This window comes from Bos mutus, chromosome 25, assembly GCF_027580195.1.
Source record: "Bos mutus isolate GX-2022 chromosome 25, NWIPB_WYAK_1.1, whole genome shotgun sequence".
Classification (NCBI taxonomy): domain Eukaryota; kingdom Metazoa; phylum Chordata; class Mammalia; order Artiodactyla; family Bovidae; genus Bos; species Bos mutus.
Genome location: NC_091641.1, coordinates 7,870,809 through 7,894,941, shown reverse-complemented (window position 1 = coordinate 7,894,941; position 24,133 = coordinate 7,870,809). Strand labels below are relative to the sequence as shown.

At 60.9% G+C, this 24,133-nt stretch overlaps 2 protein-coding genes and 1 long non-coding RNA gene across 4 annotated transcripts in view; 1 reads left to right on the top strand and 2 right to left on the bottom strand.

Moving 5' to 3' along the window:
* Positions 1–17,715, top strand: part of POR (cytochrome p450 oxidoreductase) — a 54,374-nt gene extending 36,659 nt beyond the window's left edge. The window contains exons 1-15 of one of the 2 annotated variants that reach the window (XM_070362498.1): positions 2,405–2,636; positions 5,037–5,085; positions 8,832–8,960; positions 10,441–10,590; positions 11,017–11,141; positions 11,540–11,629; positions 11,934–12,032; positions 13,002–13,118; positions 13,222–13,340; positions 15,143–15,324; positions 15,440–15,589; positions 15,886–16,156; positions 16,235–16,380; positions 16,458–16,543; positions 17,224–17,715. In XM_070362498.1, coding sequence (XP_070218599.1) covers positions 2,593–2,636; positions 5,037–5,085; positions 8,832–8,960; positions 10,441–10,590; positions 11,017–11,141; positions 11,540–11,629; positions 11,934–12,032; positions 13,002–13,118; positions 13,222–13,340; positions 15,143–15,324; positions 15,440–15,589; positions 15,886–16,156; positions 16,235–16,380; positions 16,458–16,543; positions 17,224–17,368 — 1,902 coding nt within the window. In that variant the 5' untranslated portion in view covers positions 2,405–2,592 and the 3' untranslated portion in view covers positions 17,369–17,715. Of the gene's footprint in view, positions 1–2,404; positions 2,637–5,036; positions 5,086–8,831; positions 8,961–10,440; positions 10,591–11,016; positions 11,142–11,539; positions 11,630–11,933; positions 12,033–13,001; positions 13,119–13,221; positions 13,341–15,142; positions 15,325–15,439; positions 15,590–15,885; positions 16,157–16,234; positions 16,381–16,457; positions 16,544–17,223 lie in introns of those variants that run through there. The other variant, XM_070362497.1, reaches the window with a different exon arrangement.
* On the bottom strand, positions 8,018–9,862 carry LOC138985580 (uncharacterized). Its single transcript, XR_011462621.1, has 3 exons — positions 9,735–9,862; positions 8,610–8,708; positions 8,018–8,241 (listed from the first exon to the last, which is right to left on the bottom strand). It is a non-coding gene; the product is annotated as an uncharacterized lncRNA (long non-coding RNA).
* A 153-nt stretch (positions 17,716–17,868) lies between the features above and the next one.
* TMEM120A (transmembrane protein 120A) lies at positions 17,869–23,387 on the bottom strand. The gene is given in 13 exon segments (XM_005892828.3): positions 17,869–18,207; positions 18,285–18,353; positions 18,429–18,493; positions 18,586–18,678; positions 18,783–18,844; positions 18,946–19,011; positions 19,207–19,296; positions 19,378–19,473; positions 19,663–19,722; positions 21,090–21,206; positions 21,419–21,524; positions 21,527–21,536; positions 23,199–23,387. Coding segments are annotated over 13 exon segments (1,029 nt in total). The 5' UTR covers positions 23,280–23,387; the 3' UTR covers positions 17,869–18,093.
* Positions 23,388–24,133: the final 746 nt, after the last annotated feature.

Genomic DNA, 24,133 nt, shown 5'->3' with positions numbered 1-24,133 from the left:
AGGCCGTGGAGGGTGGATCGTGCCCGAAACCGCCTGCATCTGTGGTGGACATGGCGAGGACGTAGGCTCAGGACATTCACGCTGCCTCTGTACTCGGAGCTGAGGGTTTTCTGCTGCCACCTGACCACGAGGGACCGCTCCTGTCCCTTGATGGGACTGGGGAGGTTTTGCCATTCTAGCCAGTGCCCCAAAGCTCAGACGTGGCCTGTCTGGGAAGCGATGCAGGGCTGAGTGTCAGTGGCCCTTCTGACCTCACTTGGCATCCTCTGGGCTCTCGGTGCCAGTGGCTTCATCTCTGGGGGCCAGGGGCCAGGGTGTAGGGACACGGGGCATCCTCAGGGCCTCATGTGCAGGTGGGACGCACGACAGTGGTACAGTGGACAAGGCTCAGACAGCCGAGGTGCCACTGGCGGGTGTCAGGAGGGAGGCACCCCCCAGGCTGAGTCTGGAGGCTGAGTAGGAAGCTGGGAGAGGGCCGCGTGTACTGACGCCGGGACCAGGAGAACAGGGCCTGCTCTGGGGAAGGTGTATCCTGGCAGGGCCTGGGTGTAAGTCACCAAGGGAGTCGGGGGTCGTGAAGGGAGCCGAGATAGGAGAGCTGAGGCTGGGGAGGGACCCGCAGGGCCTTGGGGTTTTTGTCTGACCCTCGTGGGGAGCCGAGGGGAGGGCTGGTGCCAGGGCAGCCCCGAGAGCTACGGTTTGCGTCTGGGCCCCACACAGATTGGAGGACGGTCATCAGGAGGTGTCCTGCTGACCAGGGCCCATGGTGTCCACCAGGGGAACATCACTCCCCCTGAGGCTCAGAGTACCCTCAGTGACCGGGAGGAATCCCTGGGAAGGGCAGTGAAGTGTTCATGGGGACCGCCGTGTCCTGTGTCCTGACCAACGGGGTGACCAGGGAGATGCAGCCTTGCTCTGCTGGGGGCGGGTGGGGAGCAGACCCTCAGCCTGCCCTGCTGGGGAGTGGGAGGGTGCCTCTGGGCTTTCCTGGAGCTGAAGTTACTGCTTCAGCCCCAAGCTTCACTCCCCTCCAAAGTCAAATGGGGCAGAATCCTTTCCACCTTCCCGGTGGGGGTGGGCGGGGCAATTACCTGAAGTAGAAAAGGAAGTGAACAGGAGCACTCTGTACGCAGGGGTCCCCCCCTTTCTTGTCTCTGACCCCTGGCCTCCCACACTGCTGCATGCTCCCACCTGCCTCGCCGCTTTCTGCCCACGGCGATTCCCACTCTGGTCCCGGGTGGTGGAGAAAGCTGCTGTTTCTCAAGCTCCAGGGAGCCACTTTGTTTTCACCCCAGGCAGCTTTTCCCAACCACTAGCCACGAGGTTTCCGCCACGAGGCTCTGGTGGGTCTGCCCCCTTCCACCACCCGCTCTACCACCATCGATGTCACCCAGCTCTCGGCCCTTTTCCCCGCCTGCCGCCCTGGGGCCTGGAGAACTTGTCGCCACCCACAAGGCTCTGAAGGGAGCCACTCAAAAGCAGCTGTCCCACGTATTGCCGGGAGCAAGGGAAAGTCTCAGAAGAAGTCAGTTCCGCTTTGCTGAAAATTAAATTTTACAAAGCCTTCTGAGCATGGCCTGGGACTGGAAAGAGAATGAATCACGCCAGCCCTTGTGGTTTGTCTCGGTCCAAGTGACTCAGTGTTCTTGTCCACCCTCCTTCGGGCCGATACAGTCCCCCCCACCACCCCCGCTGTAGTTGACCTCAGAAACCAGAGGCACTTCTGCTCCCAGTTTGGGGGTGGGGAACCTAATTGGAACCGTTTGTACTCTGGAGCCGTGTGGTCTCAGCTCTGCGCCTGGGCCAGCCGCGGCCTCTCCTGATGGCTGTTTACTTGGGTGCCTTCAAAGGGGGGCTCCCCACATGGAACCATCTCAGCCCACCTTGCTGGGCGTTCCCCGCACTGCAGTGAGGGGCCAAGATGTGTTAGTTTCACGGACCCTCTACCCCAGGAGACTGAACCCAGTGTAGTAGGCTCTGTCCCCCGCAGTTCTTTTGTAGGGAGGGAGATGGGAGCCAGATCTAATTTAACGGGATTCCAGGGAGGCCGGCAGCAGGCTCCTTTATAGGGATGCAGCCCTGCCATAGCAACCTGCCCCACCGCTTCCCAGGGTCCAGAGGAGCTTTGTTCAGCCTGCACGACTTCATTTTTTTTTTTTTTCCTTAAAGTGGAAAAGGGGGAGGCTGTGGGGAGAAAGGGCTCTGCTATAAACAGTTACCAAGGAGACTCCAGCCGGGGCTGGGGAGGTTGCCTCCTTCCCTCGGTCCATACAGGAGGAGGAGGGGTGTGTGCCAGACGCAGGGGCTCATGGGAGGCTCCAGCCGGGAGTCCCGGTTCCTCCCCACTGGGCCCGCCAGATGCGGCTGCTCTCCCAGGCACCGGGGTCAGAGGCAGGCAGGGGCTCTGCGGGGCTCCCGAGAGAACAGAGCGTCCAGGAGGATGTGCGGCGTCCATGGGCCGGGCTGCCCGCCTCCAGCGCCGGTAGAGAATGGACGGAGCCCGACCTGCTAGCTGCTGGCCCCCTGCATGCATCCAGGGGCGCAGCATTCTGCCTGGCCCCCCCGGTCCAGAGCAGCTGGGCATGAGAAGCCATGGGGTGCACCTACTCAGCTCATCAGGACGAGCCCATCCCGAGGTCAGTTCCAGACAGCATCCAGGGAGATGGTGTGGATGCCCGCAGGCACCCCCACTGGGGTGTGGAGGGAACTTGCTCCTGGGCAGGGACGTCTGGAGGCACAAGGAGGGCACGGCCTAAAGAGCAGCCCCCGGGGGCTCGCCGGGGCACGGCCACCCTGGCCCCCGAGGTCCTGGTTTGCAGGCTGCATGTCTCTGCTTCCTGAAGAAAGGGGTTTAGACTAGAAACCAGGAGGGCCGCAGTCACCCTACCCATCCCTCACCCTGGGAAAGATTGGGTTCCGAGTGCGAATCCCAGTGCACAGTGGTCAGGAGCGGGGAAGCCAGGCAAGGGCACCCAGGGGTGGCCCTGCTCAGGGCCTGGCAGCCGGGTATCAGCAGTGGGAGCGTGAGGAGCCTGCCCCGTGTTGGGCAGTGACTGGAGGCACGGACGGAGTCTCCCCCTCCTCCTCGGGTTTCCTGTCCCGCTCGTGGCTCTGTGGGTGTGATCTTTCCCCAGGGGCTGAAGCTAAGGACAGTGCTGGCCTTCAGAAGTGCACGCCTTTCTCAGGAGCACTCTGTTCCTGGGGGTGGGGGGCCTTAGCACCTTGTGCCTGCCCTCTGACACCCCCAACCAGACCTGCGTAGAGGGCCCCCTTTCCCCTTCCTGCCAGCCTGGAACACCCTCTCCATGCAGCTGCATAGGGAGCCCCCCCTCCCTGGCCCTCCTCCCCAGAGCTCATCCCCGCCGGCTGCCTGGGCCTCATCCAGGAGCCCCTCAGCTACCGCGGCTTTCCCTTGCAGGAGCCGTTTCCTCCCTGAGACCAGAGCCCAGCTCTTCCTCGAGGCTTTTCCTGTCTCTCTGGGCACAGTGCCTGCTCCTTCTGGAGCCTGTGGCCTGCGGATGCCCCATCAATTTGGTCTTCTCACACCTCACCCTGCTGAAATCACAGAGCCACCCAAATACTTTCCCCTTCCCTCTTTATCCCTAAAAGTTAGACGAGTTCCCAGTGCGGAGCACCCCACTGGGGCGGCTGCAAAGGTGGAGATGCAGGGTTTTCAATCAAGGAGTCCGAGGCCTTGAGAGGCCTGACTTATCCAGTCGGGGGCCTATTTAGTAGAAGAAGCAGGCTTTGACCCTGAACCTCTCTGCTCCTGAGGTGTGGCCCCTCCTCTTCCTCTTTGATTTTCCGAGCCTGGTGACAGGCCCTGGGAAGGTAGGGGCCACCTTGTGTAGTCTCGTGCCTGCCCCCCCTTGGCTGGCCCACATCACCTGGAGGTGGAGGACGGGCAGCCGGGTGCTCAGTGGGTGGTGGGTGTGCCCTAGTCCCTGTCTTCAGTGAGGACTCAAGTCCACTTGGCTGAAGCTTGTACGGAAGCCTCTGTCCTTTGAGAGAGGAGAGCTTTTCCACTGATGTCAGACCCTCAGGTGGGTCGGGGAGCCTCCAAAGGCCTCTGAGGCCACCTCAGCCAACCTCCTGCTGGGTGAGGACTCAGGACCGACCATCCCAGAAGCTGATAAGGCTTCATGTGCCAAGTGCAATCGTGCTCATGCTGATTGCAAAGAGATACACAGGCAGCTCCCCCCAGTTGTGACACCCAGCCCTCAGGTTGAGCAAGAACACACTGAAGGGTTTGGACGGAGGCGTGAAGACGCATTGAAGGTGGTAACGGACAGCCTCATGTCAGTGGCAGGGAAGGTGCTCTGGAGAGGAGCTTAGGCCTCGTGTTTTCAGGATAAGCAGGAGTCTGTGGGAAAAGGGTTAAAGGAAGGCGCTCTAGGCCAAGGCAGCAGTGGGTCCGAGGGCAGGGAGGAACTAGGAGATGCCCAGCTGGTCATTGTGGCCGATCATTTAGACAGTGGAGGAGGATGGATTCTGAATCGAAGGGCCCTATTTCTTTCTTTAGAATGGCTTCTCTGGTGTGGGTCTCTCCCAGGGTATGTCTTCAGCCATCCTGATGTCCAGACACAAGGCGGTAGAGTTGACAGGATCCTAGGGACCATCACGGAGGGGTGGCCTCGGGAGGGGGCTGGCAGGCAAGGCCAGGGCAGATCCTGAAGGGACTTGTGTACCTCTGGCCTGTGGATCATGGGAGCCATGGAAGGTTTTAGAGTGCAGCAGTAGCGTGGTCAGAATCTTATGTGGGAAACTCCTGGTTGCCTTGAGAGGTGGAAATTGGAGGTGAGACAAAGCCATGGGGACCATGGGCTGGTAGGGGCCCAGGGAGTGAACTTGACCTTTCATTCTCATGCTCTCCTGTACCCAGTGGGTCAGCCCTGGTCCCGTGAGGTGTTAGATTTGGGTCTACCAGGTCTGGGAGCCTGGGTCCTCCCTCTTCCAGCCTGGCACTGGACTGGAGGTGGCTAATGGCGTGGGCACCATGGTGTCTCCCGTGCCCATCAGACACTTTTATTTTTCAGGACCTCCTCTGTCAAAGACAGAAGCTTCGTGGAGAAGATGAAGAAGACGGTGAGTTCTCTCTCTGTGCTCGGCCCTGGTGGGCAGGTGGAGATGGCCAGCAGAAGGCCAGCTTCGCTTGATGGGAAGAGAGAGGGCGGGTGGGAACGGACTCCGCTCCCACGCGTGTACATTCCAGTCTAACCAGAGCCTTGAGGCTGCTCTGCCGTTGCCGGGACAGTTTACTCTGTTGAATGTTTACTTCTTGAACAAACCAAACTCTAGGAACAGACCCTCCCTCTGTCTCAGATGCCGCCTGGCTCCTTCCTCCCAGACCAGGCTGTGTCCACAAGCAGATGTCCACCTCACATGGCTGTGGTCCTAGCGCAGCTACAGTTCTCGCTCTTTGTTTTTGTTTATTTAAGTATCAAATTTTATGACATGGTACTTCATTTATGTGGTTAAATCCAAAACACAAACTATTGAGGTGGAAAACTTCTCTCCTGTTCCTGTCACCCATCACCGTTCTGAGAACTTCTTTCTGTGCGTGTAATGAAAACAAACAAACTTTTATTTTTACTTTTTAAACACAAAAAGTGGCGTATTACATACACTGCTATAGACCTTTTTTTTTCTCTCACTTAATGTCTTGGAGATTACCTCACAGCAATTCAGAGATACCTCCCTCATCCTTTATTGTAATTGCATAATGATTCCACTCGTGGCCACAAGTACTATATAATTTGCTTCGATGCTGCCTTGTTGATGGGTGTTTGGAATATTGCTCATCTTTAGCTCTTCCTTCATGACTTCCCTTGTGCTTCCCCTGTGGCTCAGCTGGTGAAGAATCCACCCGCAACGCGGGAGACTTGGTTCAATCCCTGGGTTGGGAAGATCCCCTGCAGAAGGGAAAGGCTACCCTCTCCAGTATTCGGGCCTGGAGAATTCCATGGACGGTATAGTCCATAGGGTCACCAAGAGTCGGACACGACAGAATGACTTTCGTATAGCTCTTACAGAGAGAGCCACTGTGACCATGTAGATCAGTTTGCATATTTGCAAATACGGTCCCGGATGCGGAATTGTTGAATCAGAAGGTACACGTGTTTGTGATAGAAGCTGCCAAATTGCACCCCACCCCACAGGGTTCACAGTCACTAGCAGGTGTGAGAAAGTCTGTTCCCCCACAGCTTTGCCAACAGAGTCCACTACCAGAGTTTGGGGTTTTGCCCATTTTCTAGGTTAAAAAAAAGATTTATCTCTGCAGTTCTAATTTGCATTTTCTCTATGAATTAAAGCAAATTCTCATGTTATGGGATGGCTTTTATTTTTTCTTTTTTAATAGATTCTTTGTTCAGCTCTTTTGCCCACTTTTCTGTTGGGATTGATCTTTCTCAAGAAATTCCTTAAAATTATTAGGGAAGTTAACCCCTTGTCTGTGATATGACTTAAAAATATTTTTCCCAGTTGATAGTTTGTGTGTCACTCAGCTTACTGTGTGTTTGTTTTAAAAATTCCATAGTCCGTTTTACTTTTCTATGACTACTGGACTTTGAGTCATCATGTGAAAGGCTTCCCCACTCTAAAGAGATAAAACAATTCTTCCATGTTTTCTCTTGTATCTTTATGATTTCTGTTTTCCATATTTAAAATTCAGTCTGTTGGGAATTTATCCTGGTGTAAGATGTAAGGTTTGGGTCCAACACGTTTTTACTCAGCTGTCTAAATTCCATGTAATGAAGTCCATCTTTTCCCCACTAGTTTGGTCATAAATGTAATTTTCATTGGTATTTGAGTCTATTTCTACATTTTCCTATTCTGATACTTTGATCCAGCTGTTTGTATATAAACAATATCATACTGTTATAACTTGTTTTAATATATGTAGCACTAAGCACTCCCTCCCTCTCCCCATCACTCTTATTTTTCACTTTCCTAGCTTTTACTTCATGTATATTCACTTATTTGGGATAACAGTTTTATTGGGATTTAATTCATATCCCATACAGTTCTCCAATTTAAAGCTTACACACCAGTGGTTTTTTAGTGTATTCTCAGTTGCACGAACCATCACCACAGTCAATTTCAGAACATTTTCATCTTACCCAAAAGAAACACTTTACGATTAGGAGTCATTCCAGTTCCCCACCCTGAGCCCTGAGCGACGTTCATCTGCTGTCTCTGTGGAGCTGCCTGTGCTGGGCCTTCCACGTGAGTGGAAGCAGTACCTGGCCCTTGGTGGCCTCTTCCACTGAACTTAGTGTCTTCAGGGTTCGCCTGTGCTGTAGCAAGTGCCAGCACTTCTTTCCTTTCTGCTGCCAAATGATATTGCAGCAATGGGTTCATACTTACTTTGCTACAAGATTTTTAGGATCATGTTGTTGATGAAAAAAAAGAGCTGTTGCAGTTTTTATTAGGATCGCGTTATTTCTGTATCGTGGGTGGAGGCCCAGCATCCTGCTGTCAAATCTCTGTGAGAAGCAGAGGTCTTTCCGTTCAGCGGGGCCCTCCGTCACTGAGTAGTTGTTGTTGCTCTTCAGTCGCTAGGTCATACCTGACTTGTCTGCGACCCCCTGGACTGTAGCCCACCAGGCTGTCTGTCCATGGGGTTTCCCAGGCAAGAATACTGGAGTGGGTAGACATTCCCTTCTCCAGGGGACCTTCCTGACCCAGGGATCACAGCTGAGCCTCCTGCAGCTTCTGCGTTGGCAGGCGGATTCTTCGCCACTGAGCCGCCTGGGAAGCCCCTTGTCACTCGGTGGCTTCTGTCGTGTTTCTTGTTTGGCTTATTTCTAGGTTCTTTATATATTTTGATGCTACCGTAACTACTGTTTTATATCAGGTTTACCTTCCTTTCCTTGATATCATAAGCATCATTTTAAAATACATTTTTAAATGATTTGGAAATGATTTGTAAGAAAATTCAGGAAATGAAAAAGGTATGGGAGCACTTCACAGCAGTTGTAACCCCTGCGTTTTATTGTCGTCACCCGCACCTGTCAGTCAGGGCTCGATGCCAGACCAGAGACCCTCCAGGCAGTTTGGCCGCTGGAAGGCCTGCTGCTGAGGTCTGCAGAAAGGGACTGACCGGAAGGTGGCCTGTGCCTCGCTTCCACCTTCCGCATCTTGCAGGGTGCATCCCATTGGCTGGACCAGTTTGCTGCCTCCCTGACTGCAGGGCGTCTGGGGGATGGAGTTGGGGCTTTTCCAGAGCTGCTGCGGAGGGCGCTGTGGGAGGGGGGCGGAGTCAGAGCCTGTGGGCCAGTCTAGATGGGGTACCTCCCCCCACTGTCTAGGTTTTTATAAAGCATGTGTGATTACTTTTGCAAACATCCAGGAAAACTCACCCATATTTTCCCACTTAGAGACTCTTGGTATATTTCATGCTCTTTTTCCTTTCTGCATGAATGTGTATAGACTGTGCACACACATGTCGGGTGGATATGTAACAAAATTGGATTACGCTATACATAGTCTTTGGTCACTATAAGTGTATTTTTTCTTGTTTTTTACTGAACTTTATTTCTGCTGTTTTCAAGTGTTATGTAAAGATCTGTCCACAGTGTGACTTTGAGCAGCTGTGTGTATTGGATTACCTTGGTGGCTTCAGCTGGAGCCGGCTGGGTGGCCTCTGACCCCACCCGCCGCAGTGGCTGTGGTAGTGAGATGCTGGCCCAAGGTGACTTAGAAAAGACCTGAAGGAGGAAAGAAAGAGGGTATCCTTAGGGACCTGCCTGCCCCTGTGGTCACCTTGAGTCTCCGGTGAAGCCTGTGGCTCTTGGCCCCTCACTGACCCCCATGTGTCCGGCCATCCCTAGGGCAGGAACATCATCGTGTTCTACGGCTCCCAGACGGGGACTGCTGAGGAGTTTGCCAACCGCCTGTCCAAGGACGCCCACCGCTATGGGATGCGGGGCATGGCAGCTGACCCCGAGGAGTATGACCTGGTGAGTGCCCGCCACGCCCCGGCCCCTTCCTCCCGCGCAGTGCGGTCCAGGGTGTTAAGGCAGGCGTATCTGGATCGTGGAGACACGAGGGCAGAGTTAGGCAAAGGGACAGGCGGGATTGGGCACCTCTTGTCATTTGTCCCAGCAGCCAGGCGGCCTCCAGACATAAAGAACCCCTGGCCCAGGTGTGTGCATGTGCGCTGCCTGCCCGGCTCTCCACGCTGCAGGCTCTATGAGCGCTGGGCAGGTGCCCACAGAAGGGACCCGGGCACCTCGTGCATTGGGTGTGGCTTAAAAGATGACAGGGTCTCGGTAGGTCAGGAGAGGAACTGTCTCTTGTGTTTCCTCAAACCCCCTCTCCTGGACTGCAGTGTCGGGGGAGCCGGACTCAGGAGCCGGGGGGGGCGGGTTCTGGACTCTAACCCTGCTCCCCCGACTGCCTGGGGGACCTGGCCCAGCCCCTCACTGGGGGGCCTCGTCTACAGGGAGAGGTGAGGGTATTGGACGAGCCATCTCTAGGAACCGTGCAGCTCAGCTTTGCATGGAGGCTGTAAACTCATGTGTCTGGGCTTGGGGAGGGCCCAGGAGAGCCCGGGGATTGAGGGGAAAGCCCCCATTTGGGGCTATAGGATCCCCCCTCCCCCATCTCCTCCTTCAGCTGTCCTCGGCACGTGGCTCCTTTGGGCCCACACAGTGCTGTCTGCAGGACTTAGTCCCCCCCTCCTGGCCCCAGCCACACCCAGCCTGTCTCTGAGGCCGTGGGGGCCAACTCACCCTGCTCACGCTCCTCCCAGCACTGGCTCCTTCCCCGGTCATAGCTCTCCAGACTGCAGGAAACATCCAGCAGTCTGCTCACTGGGACGCCCATGCCGTTGGCCCCAGGGGACACGGTGGGCAGAGAAAGGGGAGTGGTCCTTAGGCCCCAGGAGAGGCGGGGCTGACAAAGCAGCTAGTCCTGGGAAGACGCCCCAGGGAGCGCCTTCCTGCTTCTCCCCACAGGGTCATTGCCAGTCATCACGTGGGCTCCAACGTGATGAATGAACTTCCCCTGAGAAGCCCTGTCTTCTGAGTGCCAGCTGCTTCCCACCTGTGCCCCTCCTTCACCTTAACCAAACCGGCCCCCGCCTACTCCACACACACGCCCCCTTCAGTCTTGGGGATGGCACCACTATCCCTCTGTCTTAGGACCTGGGTTTCGAGTTGACAGACAGTTGGTTAGGAATCACATGAACTCAGGCCCCCCGGGACTCCGTAGGGTGCTGAGGTGCCCCAGAGGTGGCAACGTGTTCCACGTGCCCACTCCTGGCCTGGAACCCAGCTGCTGCTGTCCACACCCAGGCCCTCGCCATGCTCTTCTGGGCCTGCTGTCTCTTCATTCTTGAGATGCACTCCGTTCACCTGAGCCCAGAACTCACCCGTCTGCACTTGGGAGCCAGCTTAGTCATGGTCACTTGGCCTGGCCCTGTCTTTGTTCCCCCAGGCCGACCTGAGCAGCCTACCAGAGATTGAGAAAGCCCTGGCCATATTCTGCATGGCCACCTACGGCGAGGGGGACCCCACCGACAATGCCCAGGACTTCTACGACTGGCTCCAGGAGACGGACGTGGACCTCTCTGGGGTCAAGTACGCGGTGAGTCACCCGTGTGGGCTCGTGCGACCTCCAGAAGCTCGTGTCCAAGAGGACACCTCCAGTTCTCACCTCGATCTGCAGAGCCCAGGCCTGGCAGGGAGCTTGTAGGTGGGAATCCCGGGAAGGGCTCACGCGGTGACCCTCTCCCGCCCAGCCCGGCACTAAGAGCCCTTTTCCCCTGTCCCAGCCCCACCGTGCCCAGGGGCATTAGCTTCTAGAGACAAAAGGCAAGAAAGGAGGAGTGGGCTGACCAGGATTCGGCCGGGCAAGGGATCAGGTGGGGTGAACACCCTGCAGCTGCCAGGGTCCAGGCCAAGTGGTCATGGAGGAGCCTGAGCTGTGGGTCCATGAAACAAATCCGCTCCGGGGCCTCCCCGTACAAGGTGTCTGGCCGGACCTGCTGACCCTGGCCCCTCATCCACACAGGTGTTTGCCCTTGGGAACAAGACATACGAGCATTTCAACGCCATGGGCAAGTACGTGGACAAGCGGCTGGAACAGCTCGGGGCCCAGCGAATCTTTGATCTGGGGCTGGGCGACGATGACGGGAAGTGAGTGCCCCCCCACCCTGAGCCCCACCCTCAACCCCCACCCAGGCTGTCGAGTGTCAGGAGCCCCAGATTCAGGCTGGCCGGGGCCCAGGAGGGCAGGGCAGAGCCTTAGTGTCCGCGCACCCCTGTGACCTGCCTCACCACGGAGAGGGAAGGCCAGCCCCCATCACCAGGCCCGCCTTCTTTGCTTGTCCACACCCTCCCGGCTCACCCAGCTCAGACAGGGCTGCCCGTGGTTACTGCAGACCCTCTGGACACTTCCTGATGCCCTGGGTTACATCACTGGGCGGGCTGGTGTGAAATGAACCCTCGAGCTTGAGGGGGAGCCAGGGGACAGAGGGTCTAAGCCTGGCCTGGCAGCCCCATCTGGCCCCGGGTTCATCCCCTCTGGTCCACAGCCTGGAGGAGGACTTCATCACATGGCGAGAGCAGTTCTGGCCGGCCGTGTGCGAGCACTTCGGGGTGGAAGCCACTGGAGAGGAGTCCAGGTGAGTGCATACAGCTGGGGCCATGGGTGGGGCACCGGCCCGGTGGGCGCAGTGGGGCTGGGGGAGGCTCAGTCGGGGTGTGGAAGGGGACCCGCACGCAAGGGTCAGGGTGGGCTTCCCGGCCTCCTCGGGCCTACTAGCCCGGCTGCCTCACCTCTCCTGCCTGCCCCACACTCACACATCTCCTTCCTCGTGGGTCACGCCTGGCCCCGGATCCCTCAGGCGTGCCCCATGGTCTCACAGCCTCACTCCCTCCTGGGGACCCTCCCAGCCCTCAGCTTCACCCTGGGTCTCCCCCTTCCAGCATTCGCCAGTACGAACTCATGGTCCACACAGACATGGACATGGCCAAGGTGTACACGGGCGAGATGGGCCGCCTGAAGAGCTACGAGAACCAGAAACCGTGAGTCGAGAGCGTGGCTGGGGCCCAGATGGCTGGCCATTCTGTATGTCTCCACAAGGCCTTTCCTGCCGGGCCCCATCCCATGGGCTTCCTCGTTCCCTCCATTGGGAAGGGGCCTGGCCAGGGCCACACACATGTCCATATCCGCCCCAGAGGAGGGCACAAGGCCCGGAGCAGAGAGATGGGAGGCTGCTCTGAGCCCAGGGCCCTGGGGACCCCTCCCCTCTTGGTGGTCCTTTGGTCCAGAGCGTGGCCTCAGGGAGACTGGCACCTGCTCAGTTTGTACTTCATTTGCCTGTTAAATATCCAGTGGGGTGGTGACCACCACTTCCTGGACCAGGACGTAGCAAGTTCAGCTCTGGGTCTAGGCTGAACTTTGGCCAGAGGGCTCATTTCCTTCAAATCTGCCTCCATATTTGGACTTTTTTGTCCTAAGTGCTCCTCTCTGGGGCCCCTGACTTGCACCTGGGCCCCACCCAGACACCTTGAGCCGCCCAGGAACGTCCTCCTTCACCCTCCAGCAGCCCCACTCTAGGCAGCCACTGCGGTTGCGGCCGACAGCACATTTCAGTGACTTCCCGGTGGGAAAGCCTGTCCTGTGCAGCCCTGGCTAGTCACTCAGGACCCAGGCCCTTCCTCTGTCTTACGGAACCACCTTCTTGGGCCAGGCCCTCCTGTGCTCTGCCCACCAGTGGGTACCAGGTGCGGAGGGTCCCCCAGGTTTCAGACCAGCCTCAGTTTCTGTCTGCAGACAGGGACGCTGATAACCCGGCTCTGCCCCCTTGCGGGTGCCGGGAGCACCACTCTGGCGGGGGCGGGAAAGCCCTTTACCTCATTGGAGAGGCTTTCTCATGACCCAGGAGGCCAGCTTTGAGGTTCCCCGTGTTCTGTGTGGTCGGGAGGGTCCTTGAGGGTGTGGAGATTCAGACCAGAGGCCTAGCCAGTCATTGCACTGCTCGCCCCACCCAGCCCCTTCGACGCCAAGAACCCATTCCTGGCTGTTGTCACCACCAACCGGAAGCTGAACCAGGGAACCGAGCGGCACCTCATGCACCTGGAATTAGACATCTCGGACTCCAAAATCAGGTACCAGCTGCCACCACGCCCTTCCCCAAAGCTTTCACCCAGGCCTCCTGTTCCCACACAGAGCTGCCCTCCACCCTCCCCCTGAGCCTCGCATCACCCCCAGGTATGAGTCTGGGGACCATGTGGCTGTTTATCCGGCTAATGACTCTGCCCTGGTGAACCAGCTTGGCGAGATCCTGGGTGCCGACTTGGACATCATCATGTCCCTGAACAACCTTGATGGTGAGTCCTGGGTCCCAGGCCTCCCCCCTACCTGGGCCTGAGGGCGCTGGTGGGAATGGGCCCCCTGGAAAGGCCCAGAGGTTGAGTTTCTGCTTAGACCTAAAATCTGGTATCCTGGAAGCCCTCATACCCAAGACCCGAGGGGCAAGTTGCAGAGCAAACCGGGAGGCAGGGGGAGAAGGCAGCTGTAGGGTCTGGCAGGCTCCCTTTTGGGGCTCCCCATCCCCTTGCTGCCATACCCCCTTGAGGGAATAGGGGCCTGAAGACAGAGCCAGGCCCAGCTGTCCATGCAGCCCCATGTCCTGTGGGGAAGAGAGCCACAGCCAGCCACCGCAGGCCCCTCCAGCTCCAGGGTCTCCTCACCTGTGCACAGGGGTCTGAGGCAGCAATCCTGACAGCCTCTAGGTGCACTGAGGGTGCTCAGCCTGCACCCCCAGCCTGAGCCTCTGACTGTGACCCTGCCCCCCAGCGCCCCGCACCGTCCACCAACCTGGGGCCCACCTCGGCCTGGCCCTGTCCCACTCGCCCACCTGTGTCCTTGGTGATCCGAGCCTGGGCTGCTCCTCCTCACCTCTCAAGGCTCCAGAGTCGGCCTTGAGAGGACAGGAAAGGGGGCTGGTCTGCAGCGGAATTCCTCTTGCTGGCAGGGGACCTGCTGGCCCGTGGGCCGTGGACGGGTCTTCTTCCTCTCACTGGTGGGGGCGGGGGAGGCCTTGTGCCGTCTGAAGCAGCACCTCTCTGGCGGTGGGGGTGTTGTCAGGGCTCACTCTCTCCCAGGAGTGCCTGAGCTCCCGTGGTGGGGGCCCTTCTCTGCCAGGGGCTGCTCTGAGAGGGGGCTGCGGAGGCTCAGAACGTGAGGCAGAAGTGGGACTTCAGAAGGCGCGCCCACATCTGCCCTGTGGTGCGAGGCCTGAGCCCCCATTCCTGAGCCCACACAAGAGGGTGCCTGGGTGCGGGGAACACCTGCTGCTTGATGTGGGCACTGGGTACACAATGGCGTTCAGTTCGCGAAAATCCATCAAGCTCTGCTCGTGTGACTTGTACACTGTATGTAGGTCGTGCTTCAGTAAGGAGTTCAACCCTTCCCCCAAAGCTAGGCCCTCAGCCCTCAAGGCTGAGCTGTCCTGGGCCAGGCCCTCTCCTCTCTGGGTGGCTTGGCAGCCTTGTGCTTCTCTGGGGCTCGTTGGTGCACAGGAGTCAACACCCCTGCGGTCGTGCCTCTAGGAGGTGGAGTCACCCCTGGGTCCAGCCCTGCTCTGGCCTGGCCGTGGGGAGGTGTCAGGAAAGCCGGCCTGTTGACTGTGGCAGTGGAAGCCCCTCAGCAAGGGCTGGCGGAGCACCTGAGTGTACAAGATGCCACCCCAAAAGCTTGGCATGTGGGTGTGGCATGCACCAGCCTCTGCTTGTGTCCAAGAATAAAACCTGAGCTGGAGGGGCCCTGTCATCACAGCCGAAGGCCCGGTATTGGCATCTCACCATCAGAGCCTGGAGCCCCCACGGTGGATCAGGTCCAACCCGCAGGCAGGCAGGCCCCACCGGGGCGCTCCCCCTTGGCCGCCCTCTCTGAGCAGTGACCGTCCTGGATGGGGACAGTGACAGGCCGCCCCCAGCAGCGTCCTGCCTCTGATGAGACTGGCTGTCCAGCAGCCAGGCGCCTCAGGCCTTGCCCCAAACCCAAGGAAGACCCCAAGAGAGCTGGTCTTGGTTCCCGCCCACCGAGGCTTGGCCCACCCCTTCCCTGTGGCACCCCACCAGCCCTGGGGTGGCCCCTCACCCCGAACCCTGCTGCCCTCTCCTTGCAGAGGAGTCCAACAAGAAGCACCCCTTCCCCTGCCCCACCTCCTACCGCACGGCCCTCACCTACTACCTGGACATCACCAACCCGCCACGCACCAACGTGCTCTACGAGCTGGCGCAGTACGCCTCGGAGCCCGCCGAGCACGAGCAGCTGCGCAAGATGGCCTCCTCGTCAGGCGAGGGCAAGGTGGGCCTGCCCCCGGCGCCCGAGCACCCAGAGTGCCAGCTCCCCGGCCCGGCCTTCCCCCGAGCTGCCTGGGCCCCTGGGCTGCTTGCCGTCTTACCCACGTCTGTGTTCCCAGGAGCTATACCTGAGGTGGGTGCTGGAGGCTCGGCGGCACATCCTGGCCATCCTGCAGGACTACCCGTCCCTGCGGCCCCCCATCGACCACCTGTGCGAGCTGCTGCCTCGTCTCCAGGCCCGCTACTACTCCATCGCCTCATCCTCCAAGGTGGGGGCTCTGGGCCCGCCCCCGTAGAGAAGACAATGTTGGCTCCTCAGAGAGCCCCAGGTCCCTGGGCCGCAGCCCCAGCTCTGCCCCACATCCGCGGGCACTTTGCTCAAGACTCCCGGGCTGTGTATCCAGAAGGCTGGACCGTAAGATCGCACCCTGCCCTCCAGCCCTGGTGCCAAGAGCCAGTCAGGCTGGCCGCCAGGAAGGGGCCTTGAGCAGGGACCCCGTGACGGGGTGGGTGGCAGGAGGGAAGGACCCCGGGCACAGCCATGCTCACCCCTGCACACCCCTAGGTCCACCCCAACTCCGTGCACATCTGTGCCGTGGCCGTGGAGTACGAAACCAAGACGGGCCGCATCAACAAGGGCGTGGCCACCAGCTGGTTGCGGGCCAAGGAGCCGGCCGGGGAGAACGGTGGCCGGGCCCTGGTGCCCATGTACGTGCGCAAGTCCCAGTTCCGCTTGCCCTTCAAGGCCACCACGCCCGTTATCATGGTGGGCCCCGGCACCGGGGTCGCCCCCTTCATAGGCTTCATCCAGGAGCGGGCGTGGCTGAGGCAGCAGGGTGAGTGTGTGGCCTGGGCGGGCTCCGGGCAGGGGGCCGGGCCTGGGTCCCTCGCTCACCTGGCCACCCTCGCCCCAGGCAAGGAGGTGGGCGAGACGCTGCTCTACTACGGCTGCCGGCGCTCTGACGAGGACTACCTGTACCGCGAGGAGCTGGCCGGTTTCCACAAGGACGGCGCCCTCACCCAGCTCAACGTGGCCTTCTCTCGGGAGCAGCCGCAGAAGGTGAGGCCGGGGGCAGGCCCTGGGGTGGTGGGGTGCAGGGGGCGACCGGCCTCCCTCACAGGCAGCCCCGCCCTCAGGTATACGTGCAGCACTTACTCAAGAAGGACAAGGAGCACCTGTGGAAACTCATCCACGAGGGGGGCGCCCACATCTACGTGTGCGGGTGAGTGGAGGGTGGGCGCCTGAGGGGGGCAGGAGGGGTGAGTGGGGCGGATGGGGGGGGAGTGGGGCGGATGGGGGGGGGGGCAGAGGGGGTGGGGGCAGGAGGGGTGAGTGGGGCAGAGGAGGGGTGAGTGGGGTGGATTGGGGGTGAGTGGGGCGGATGGGGGGGTGAGTGGGGCGGATGGGGGGAGGGGGCAGAGGAGGGGGTGTGGGGCAGGAGGGGTGAGTGGGGCGGATGGGGGGTGAGTGGGGCGGATGGGGGGTGAGGGGGCAGAGGGGGGGGGGGGGGCAGGAGGGGTGAGTGGGGCAGAGGAGGGGGTGAGTGGGGTGGATTGGGGGTGAGTGGGGGGGTGAGGGGGCAGAGGAGGGGGTGACGGGGGCAGGGGAGTGAGGGGGCAGGAGGGGGTGGGGGGCAGAGACATGGGGTGAGGGAGGCCGGGGGTGATGGGGGGCAGAAGAGGGGTGAGGGGGGCAGAGATGGGGGGTGAGAGGGGCAGGAGGGGAGGTGAGTGGGGCAGGAGGGGGTGAGGGGGGCAGAGGCCGGGGGGTGAGTGGGGGGTGTGAGTGGGGCGGGGGGTGGGTGGAGCAGACGAGGGGTGGTGCGTGCAGCAGAGGCCGGGGTTGGGGGCTGGCCTGCCCGTGGAGGGCCCTCCCCCAGTGCCGCCTCCCTTCTGCGCGCAGGGACGCTCGGAACATGGCGAGGGACGTGCAGAACACCTTCTACGACATCGTGGCCGAGCAGGGGGCCATGGAGCACGCCCAGGCCGTGGACTACGTCAAGAAGCTGATGACCAAGGGCCGCTACTCCCTGGACGTATGGAGCTAGGCCGCCCCCCTGCTCCGCCGCTCATGCCCTACAGACTTTCCTCCCCATCATGTAATCTCGCGCCTCACTCCCTTCTGCTGGGTCTCCTGGGTGGCTCTGCCGGGTGTGGCCCCGGAGGCAGGCCCAGGACAGAGGCTGCTCCCAGCCCAAGCCGTGCCCTCCAGTCAGCCCAGGGGGCGCGGCCGAGGGTCACGGGCTGAGGTGTGTGAGTGCCTCGGGACCCTCAGTGGCTGAACACAGGGGTCCGCCTCTCAGCTGATGAGGCCTGGCCCCTTCCTGTGATTTTCGATGAGTGTAAATAATTTTAAATAACCTCTGGCCCTTGGAATAAAGTTCTGTTTTCTGTATTTGCCCGGCAGTGCTTGCACAGATCTGAGGCCTCCACCTGGGTCTCCTTAGCTCAGACCCCAGAGACACCTCGGGGGCCCCCAGGTCCCGAGTGGTGGCGGGACAGGCCCCCCAAGCCCATCTCACCCACAGGAGCACACACACAGGCTCTCTGAGCTGTCTTCCTTTATTCAGGCCACTGGTGCCCAGCTCCCAGGGGCGGGGACACAGGCCCAGGTCCTCCTCTCCAGCAACGCCTTCAGGGCCCACAGAGCCCACAAAACCCAGGGGAGGGCAGATGAGACCCTCTCGGACACGGGGAGCCCCCACCCCCTCCACACAGAGGTTCAAAAGCCCGTTCCGGGCCGGGGGTGCTGTTGGGCAGGGAGGGCCCAGCCTCATTCTTTCTTGCTCCCATGCAGCTGGTTGTGGAATTTCTGGTGCACGACCCGCAGGGTGGTGAAGAAATTGCCAAGGAAGAGGAGGAGGAAGGGGAAGCCGCACATGAGCACCTGGGGGAGCAATCGGGGTCAGGATGGGAGCCGGGCCAGCCCTTCCTGCATCCTCCCCAGGCGGGGGCCCGGCTCACCTGCCACTCCTTGCACTCGGGGTCCCGGGCCAGGTTGAACAACGTCAGCGCGTTAAAAAGCTGCCAGAACTGGGAGGGAGGGGGCTCTTACACACGGTCCCTGCTCGAGACAGCCAGGTGGACGGGGGCTCGGGTACAACTTACGTGTCCGAAAAAGAGGAAGGGCAGCAGGAAGGTGAGGCCCCGCCACATCCAGGACTGGAAGCCCTCTGCAGGGGCACAGCGGGGCAGAGAGGACCCGTCACTCAGAGCCCGGGCCAGAGGCAAGGACGGCAGGGTAGGGCAGCCTCGTCTGACTCACCCACAGTGAGGTCCATGGTGTGCCGCTCGCCCAGGGCACGCAGGCGGTACAGACAGCCGCTCTGGTAGTAATACTGGAGGAACTGCACGAAACCTGGCGGGGGGCGGGGCGTCAGGACTGGGCCGCAGCCCCAAGCCCGGGCCTGCCCTTCCTTGGGGACGAGTCCTAAGCAGAGCTGGGACCTCAGAGACACTCACTCTGGTACATGGAGAAGGACAGGAACTGGTTCCGGAACTTCTGGTACATGAGGCCGTCGGGCCTGAGAGCAGAGAGCAGAGGGCAGGGTGGGGGCTCAGGGACGCCCCCCTTCTCCCTGCCCCTCGCTCCCCCGAGGCCCGGGGACCAAGCCGACCCGCTCACCATGTCAGCATGACTCCCGACAGGAACGTGGACACGTAGTGATGGAAGACCCACCAGCCTTTGATCCTGCGTGAGGGAGCCGCCGTCACCCCTGTCCCCTCAGCCCCAGGATCAGGGCTCGGGGGGCAGGAAGCGGGGCTGCAGTGGGCAGGAGCCAGTACCCCCTGCTTCTCAGCCATGGCTCCCCCACTGCCCCCCACTTTGCAGGGCAGCTCCAGGGGCGCCCCCCCACCCTGGGGGCGGGGCCCCGCCCTCGCCCACCGGGAGCCGTTGTTGATGAGGATGCTCTCACGGATGGTCAGGGTGCAGTAATACCAGACCAGCAGGAAGTTGAAGGCAGCGTCTGTCACCCTGTGGGCAGGGGTGCGGAGGGTGGGTGCTGGCGCCTGGAGAGGGTCCGGGAGGCCAGCCCCGCCCCCACAGGACACCCACCTGGAGTTGAGGAGGAAGCGGCAGGTGAAGGAGATGAGAATGAGGATGATGGTGAGGTAGAGCTTGAACTTCTCGTACTCGTCTTTGTAGGCAAACCTGGGGGGACACACTCGTGGGACAGGCTGGGGTGCTGGCGGGGCCCCGCCAGGCCTCCCGATGGGCTGCCTGGGGTGCCATCGGGCAGTGGCCCCCGAGCCCCAGGCTCAGCCAGGGAGGCTGGGGCAGGCTGGAAGGGGCCCCAGGGCGGGAGGTTGCAGGGGGAGGAGTGTGGCGACCACAAATTACTTAGCCTGCTTGCTCAGGAGTGTCACGTTGACGTTGCCCAGAACCAGGCTCAGATACAACCTGGGGAAGGAGAGTAGCCTTCAGCCCCAAGCCCACTGCAGCCACCCACACCCGCGACCCCACCGTGACCTCCTGCCAACCCCGAAGGGTGCCATCACCCACCCCATCCAAGCTCCTCTCATCTGAGAGTCACAGCCGTGTACTGAGCAGCGGCACCCGTATGGGCTCCTGTTCACACGCAAGCCCGAGGCCCGGGCTCACGGTGGTTCAGGGACCAGCCTGAGGCCGCGGAGAGGTTACAGGGCACAGCGGGGACTGGGACTGGAGGCCAGGCTGCCTCTCCGCCTCGCTGCGAGCTCCTCCCTCTCCCATTCCCAGTGGCGCCCTGGCCAACCCTCCCCCAAACCCTCCACCCTGTCACCTTCAGGCAGGTGACATTATCCCTGCTGCCTCCCCACCCTCCTCTCTGGACGCCCCTCCTCCCAGACCACCCCTTCCCACCACCCCAGGGACTTCCCTCCAGTGCACACTGCACCCCTCCTGGGTCTCACCCTCTGCAGGCCCCATCACTGAGCAGGTAGAGATGCTCAAGCCCTTCCTGTGTACAAACTCGCACACCCAAACAGAAGGACCCCTTAACCCTCACGACAAGCTCTAGTTACTGGTTTCCAGGCACTGGTTTCTCCTTCCACTCACCTCCAAGCTTCACAAGCGTGGCCTAAACCTGGCTGTCTCCTCGGCTCTCTGTCATCCCCAATATCACCTTTCCAGCCCCACCTCCTGGAAGCGGTTCTCTCCAAGGTCACCCGGACTTCCAGGAAACATTCCCCTTCAGTGTTACCTCTGTCCGGCCCCCACCGTGCCCCCGGGGGGGCCATCTGATCTCAGGCTGCGGGCCACTCCCTCCCCTGCCTTCTGGGACAGGCTTTCTCCCCGCAGTCTCTCTGCTGGACTGTTTTCCCCGAGCCCCGGTTCTGCCGCGTCCTCTGCTGTGACAGCGGCTGATCTAAATGCATAACTGAGCTGTCGCTCTCTCCTGCCCACTGGGCCAGAGGGGAGCGCCACAGGCTGGCTCCTGAGCTGGTCTCTCTGCAACCTTTCGCCTCCTACCCTATGCTCTGGACATGACACCTGCTGTTTGCACCTCTCCAGGTCTGGCCGGCCACCTCCTCTATCCTTCATGACGCAGCCCAGGGGTCACCTACCCCAAGAGGCTGTCTCCGGCCTCCCAAGCGGTGAGGCACCCCTGTCTGTGGTCTCCCCGATTCTCTGTACGTCCCGCACAAAGCGCCCATCATCACAGTGAGCTGTCACAGTCACTGAGGCTGTCCCTGAGGGATGACCGGGTGTGACGGCCCCCTTGGGTCCAGGAAACCAAGCAGAGGGAGACAGGGCTGTGAGCCGAGCTTGGGGGAGGGGTGGCTCACCCATTCTTCTTGGGCAAGTAGGCCTCCATATCGAAAAAGAGGCCCTGTCGCTCCTTGATCTGGTTTTCCAACTCCTGCGCGGCTTCCTCGGCCTCTGACGGGAGGGAGGGTTTGCATCTGCAGGTGGGGCCGCAGAAGCCAGAGTCAGAACACCCGACCCCTGGGAGGCAGGGGAGCAGACGCAGCCCAGAGAGGGGAGAAGCCGTGCCCAGAGGCACCTCGGAGTCAGCGCCAGCTCCCTACCCCATCAGGCCCAACACCCACCCCCGGTCCACAGCCAGGGGTATGAGAAGGGAGGGCGGGGAGCATGTAGGGGGACAGGTCCTAACTTCCTCAGGACAAGGGCCAGCTCCTGGAGCCTCTTCTTCTGCCGAGTGATGGAGCTAGTACAGCTGTTCTGCAGCTTGGTCAGCTCCTCCAGCTTCAGGCGGTACAGCGGTGGGTCTCCTGGGGACCAGGGAGGGGGAAGGCTCAGGCTGGCTAGGGGACCCCCGAGCCAGAGCCTGCTGGGAAGGGGGTGGGGCACGGATTCGCCCAGGGCTTCCCCAGGAGGGTCTCAGCAGGAAAGGAGGCAGCCAGCTGAGCCAGCCTCAGGAATGCCCCGAGGGTCCTCTCTCTCCAAGGCAGGCAAGGAGATGGGGCTCTTCTGGCAAACCCAGGAGCCCCCCCCAGCACCTAGCCCCCAGAAACAGACACGTTCTCGGAAGGTTTTCTTAGTCTCAGCCCATCTACTAGTTGCTCGCACCCCTCTCTGCCCATCCTGAGTCTGCATTCTAAGCCCACACGGATCCACAGTCTGGACCAAGCAGGCAGCCTAAAGCCATCCATGGCCTTCTCAGAGCCTCCCGTCCAGACAGCCTGCAAGGGAGAGGGAAGCTGAAGTTGTCCAAGATAAGTGCTGCTCTGGCACTCCCAGCATCTTCCTCCCAGGTTAAAGGTCACCAGGCTTCAGCCCTTGGGCCTTTTGCTGTTAGACCATTCCTCTACCCTTCCCCCCAGCACCTTTGGCCCAGGGCTTCCCAGAGCACTTTGCCCCCTGGGGTGAGTCTCGAGAAGGAGCAGCCTGGAGATGGGGGGCAAGGGGCAGTGTGAGGAAGGTCAGGCAGGGGCTGAGGCCAGGACAGTGGTGCCCAGGCTCGGGAGCCTGGGTCTCCCCTGCTCAGGGCCCTGGGGAGACGCACGAATGATAGCGGCTTGGCCAGGACAGGCCAGGGGGCAGTCTGGCTCAATGTGGACAGGAAAGGGCTGGCACCAGTCCAAGAGAGGCACAGGCCTGATCAAGTGCCCAGCTGGCCTGGGCTCTACCCTGGCTAGGGTTTGTTTCTCACGCTCAAGGAGGGGCCACCTCGGCCTACCCCCAGCCACCACACTCCCCTGTCCGCCTGTCCACAGAACAGCACAGCGGCCCATAGCAGCCAGATCCAGACAATACCCACCCCCGCTATGCCAGGCTTCCACTGGTCTCAGAGAGACTCCCACCCCTGTCACACCCATAAGTCTCTTGGCTGGGCCCCGCCCACCCACTTTCCCCTCACTCTCTGCAGCAGCCACGTGGTCCTGTGTGGTTGGAAGCTGTCCTGCACCCAGGACCGGCCTCGCCCCCATCCAGGGACTTCACCTAAATCCCACTTCTCCGGACCGAGGCCACGCGGCCTCCCGTCCTGCTCCCCAGCCACATTCAGCCCAGACCGCCCGGCCCGAGGGAGGGGAAGGCCGGCCCGGCCAGCGCCCATGGCGCGTTTGCTCAGTGATTGACCCAAGACTGGCCCTGGTTAGCTCGGATTCTCCTGGGAGGGGACTAGGTCGGAGCCGGGGCCTCTTTCCGAGATCTTCACGAGAGACCGGAGGTCTGCCCTGGTCAGTAGGGTCACTCCGGTGTCGCGGCGACTGCGCGGGCGAAAGATACCACCGCCGGACATTGATTTGAGGCCGAAAGGAGGGTCCAACCGGGGACACCGGGACCCAGGGCCTCGCCGCCGTCGGGAGCAACACCAGGGTCCCCCACCCTGACCCCGAGCTTTCCGCAGCCCGACCCGGGGCTACCTGACCCTTGACTCCGAGCCAGACAGACATGGCTCGGAACCAATGGGAGCCCGCCTTGGCGCTCACCTGGATGCCGTGGAAGTCCTGCTGCAGCTCCTCCCAGTCCCGCAGGCAGTCGCCCAGCGGGCCCGGAGGCGGGGGATGCATTGCGGCCGGGCCGCGGGCCGGAGGAGCCAAGAGTCGAGGACAGCACCGCAACCCCGGCCGGCCCGAGGCACCTCCGCCTCCGCCGCCTCCGCCCCCGTCCGCTTCCGGGCTCGCGCCGCCGCTACCACCAATGGGGAAAAGCCTGGGGCCGCGAGCCCGCTGGCCCCGCCCCCCGCCAGAGCCAATCCGGGGCCGGGCTGGGCCTGGGGCGGGGCCACAGGGTCCGAGAGCCGCTGGCCCGGCCGCTGTAGCGTGGAGGGCGGCTCTACGCGGGATGCCAATTGCGTGGTGCTGCCAGCAGTGTCCCTGCCGGTCACTCTGGGAGTAAACCAAGGCCCAGGGAGGGGGCATCCTGCCTCAAACACTTTCCGCCTGGGGAAGCTGCTCTTTGGCAGGGAGGCAATTCTGAGCCTCTTCTCTTGCTTGGATTTTTACGAGGACCTCTTTATGTCTCCCTGTCTCCAGGTTCACCGCTACTGCCCCTTCACACAGACACCAGGCTACCCTGCCTAAAACCAATCCCTATCGTGTCCCTGCTGAAAACTTGCCGGTGTCTCTGCCCTGCTTACCAGGAGGTGCCTAAGCCACAGATCTGCAGCCATCCCAGGCTCCGCTCCAGTTCAAGTGCTCACTAAAGCCTATACTGCCTGAAAAGCCCTTCAGTTCAGTTCAGTCGCTCAGTCGTGTCCGACTCTTCGCGACCCCATGAATCCCAGTACGCCAGGCCTCCCTGTCCATCACCAACTCCCGGAGTTCACTCAGACTCATGTCCATCGAGTCAGTGATGCCATCCAGCCATCTCATCTTCTGTCGTCCCCTTCTCCTCCTGCCCCCAATCCCTCCCAGCATCACAG